This window comes from Hippocampus comes, unplaced genomic scaffold (assembly GCF_001891065.2).
Source record: "Hippocampus comes isolate QL1 unplaced genomic scaffold, H_comes_QL1_v1.1 scaffold249, whole genome shotgun sequence".
Classification (NCBI taxonomy): Eukaryota; Metazoa; Chordata; class Actinopteri; order Syngnathiformes; family Syngnathidae; genus Hippocampus; species Hippocampus comes.
In genome coordinates, this window is record NW_017805035.1 from 449,056 (window position 1) to 451,795 (window position 2,740).

At 41.9% G+C, this 2,740-nt stretch overlaps 1 protein-coding gene across 1 annotated transcript in view; it reads right to left on the reverse strand.

Moving 5' to 3' along the window:
- Window positions 1-1,281: 1,281 nt before the first annotated feature.
- prdm1a (PR domain containing 1a, with ZNF domain) overlaps window positions 1,282-2,740 on the reverse strand; it is a 9,962-nt gene continuing 8,503 nt past the window's right edge. Inside the window, exons 6-7 of the mRNA XM_019863871.1 lie at window positions 1,928-2,056; window positions 1,282-1,778 (exon numbers count right to left, since the gene is read on the reverse strand). Of these exons, the coding sequence (XP_019719430.1) occupies window positions 1,329-1,778; window positions 1,928-2,056 (579 nt within the window). The 3' untranslated portion in view covers window positions 1,282-1,328. The remainder of the gene's footprint in view (window positions 1,779-1,927; window positions 2,057-2,740) is intronic.

Genomic DNA, 2,740 nt, shown 5'->3' on the forward strand with positions numbered 1-2,740 from the left:
TCGTTTGCAGTTTGGAAGTCCACTCAACTTTGGTTTGGAGTGTCAAATACGGACACGGGTGTATTATGAAGAGAAAAAAGAAAAATACCACCCCCCCAAAAAAAAAAAAAATTCAAAGAAAAGAACAATAACAATAACAGACTGAAAAGAAAAACAATAAAATTAAAATGAAAAATTTTGAAAAGTAAAAAAAAAAATCCCGACCTCAATTTATATATTAAAAAATAAAAAATTAGAACAAAATGCAAAATACGAATGAAAGTAAACAAATAAAAAGGGAGGGAAAAAAATGAAAAATAACATTTTAAAATCAAATTACAATTTCCAATATATATAAACATTATTTTTTCAAGTTCTTCTTGCTTTGGATGGTTGCAGTTTGGAAGCCCAGTCAACTTTGGTTTGGAGTGTCACATACAGTGTTTCTTTTAAAAGAAAAAAAAGATTTTTCAAGTAAAATTTAGGTGAAATGTAAATAAAATTGTAAAATGAAATGAAAATAAGCCACTACAAAAAGGAAAACAAAAAGCAAGAGAAAATAATATTCAGGACAATAACAAAATCTTCCAATTTTTGCTGCTTTGGTTGTTTTCCGTTTGGAAATCTGGTCAACTTTGGTTTCGAGTGTCACATCTGCCTGACTGAAAATGTCCATATTTCCTTCCGAATAACATAAGAAGTACAATTAAATACCCAAAGATTCATCTGAAGACTCAAATAAATAACATCAAATCCAATTCCCTTCTTCACATTCTTCCTGCTTTTCGCATTCTGGAAGTCCATGCAGTCAACTTTGGTTTGCAGTGTCACATCCACGTCACCGACAGTGTCATCGTTATAAAAAAAAAAAAAAAAAAAAAAAACAACAACAAAAAAAATCAAAACAAAATGACAAAACAGGTGCTACATGTTGCCCAGCTGCGCTCCACTTCCATTTCTTCGTCAAGTAGCCAAAGAGCAAATAAATAGAAAAAAAGTTCCATCTTCAGCCTCTCCTTTAACGCACTCTCTCAGACACACACACACACACACACACACACACACACACACACACACACACACACACACACACACACTCTCATTTGCACTCTGAGGTAACTGTTGTGACGCACACACTCACCCTTTGTTCCTGTGGTTTAAATAAAGTGGTAAAAGGGACACAGTCAAATAGTGGAATCATTCTTGTAAACCCTGAAGAATGTTCTGGAAACATCATCATAAGCGAATAAATTAAAAAGAAAAAGTGGAAATGGAGACCATAGTAGCCTGATTGTCTAATTTGAGCCCTGAGTAGCGAGTCCCTGAAGTGGTCCACCTCTCCCGCTCCCTCACGGGTCCGCCTCCTGCTTGACGGCGAGTCCGCGTCGCACCTTGATGACCGACGTCTGGCGCCACGCGGCCCCCAGAACCTGCTTCTCAAGGACGGCGTCCAACTCGGCTCCGCCTCGGAGCCTCTCCAGTTGCTCGGCGTGCTCGCTCATATCGAAGCGTTCGATCTCCTCGTTGGCGCGTTGGACCTCGTCCACGGTGGGGTGGGGGGCGGCGGTCTGGCAGTAGCCCTTGAGGTGGAGGCGTAGGCTGCACAGGTGGATGTAGTGGCGGTGGCATTGCGGGCACTTGTGGGGGCGCTCGCGGGAGTGCAGGCGCTTGTGGAGCTTGAGGTGCACAAATTGCGTGAACTTGGCCGGGCACAGCTTGCAGTGGTACGGCTTTTCGCCCGAGTGGAGGCGCAGGTGGGTCTTCAGGTTGCTGGTACTGCTAAAGCGTTTGTGGCACACCTGACACACAGCAAATAGAAGATGTAAGATCTGTGATGTGAATTATTATTTAATTTTTTTTGCACATTTAAAAAACATTTTTACTCTCCATTTTTCTAGTATGACGACAACTCATTGCCCCAGCCCCAAATAGGTGCCCAAAACCTCACCTGGCACTCGTGCGGCTTCTCTCCCGTGTGGACCAGATAGTGTTTCTGCAGGTGGGCCAGCTGCGTGAAGCCCTTGTTACATGTCTGACACTTGAACGGTCGCTCGCCGCTGTGGACGCGGAGATGGACCTGCACGGCAGGACAGTGGTGGTCAGGAAAAACAAATCACACGAGGTGGGTCTAAGTCGCAGATATAAGTCAAAGTCAAGTCTCAAGTCTTGACCTTCCACAAGCCACTTCATACTCACTCACTTGCGGTACTATGCTGCGCTAACACATTTACAATCTGTTTTTTTGAATCCGAACATGCCGCTAATGTCATACTTTTATCGTTTTGTCTTGATCTTAAAAATTGTGAATCAACAACCCAATGCGCAACTTCAAGGATGAAGCTTCGTTCAAATGGCAAAGTATCTTGAAAATACAGATTTTCAAATGTCATGGAGTTCAAGTCAAAGTCATGTCAAGTCTCACGATAACCAAGCGAGTCGAATTGACAAGAATTGGCGACTTAAGTCTGACTTGAGTTAAGTCTCATGACTACTAAGTCAGGGTCAAGATTTTGCAAGTTTTAGCCATGCCAAGGCATGAAATCAGTGACTTAAATCTGACTTGGGTCAACAGTGTCATGCATACAAAGTCAAGACTTTAAAAAATTCTGAGCAAAAACAAGCCTTAACATCGTCAAATCGAGTGCCAAGAATTCCAAGTCAAAGTCAAAACAAGACTTGCTCAAGTTTTAGCCAATCCAAGTCCGAAAATTGGTGACTTAGATCTGACTCGAGTCTCATGAAAACCAAATCAGAGTCAAGT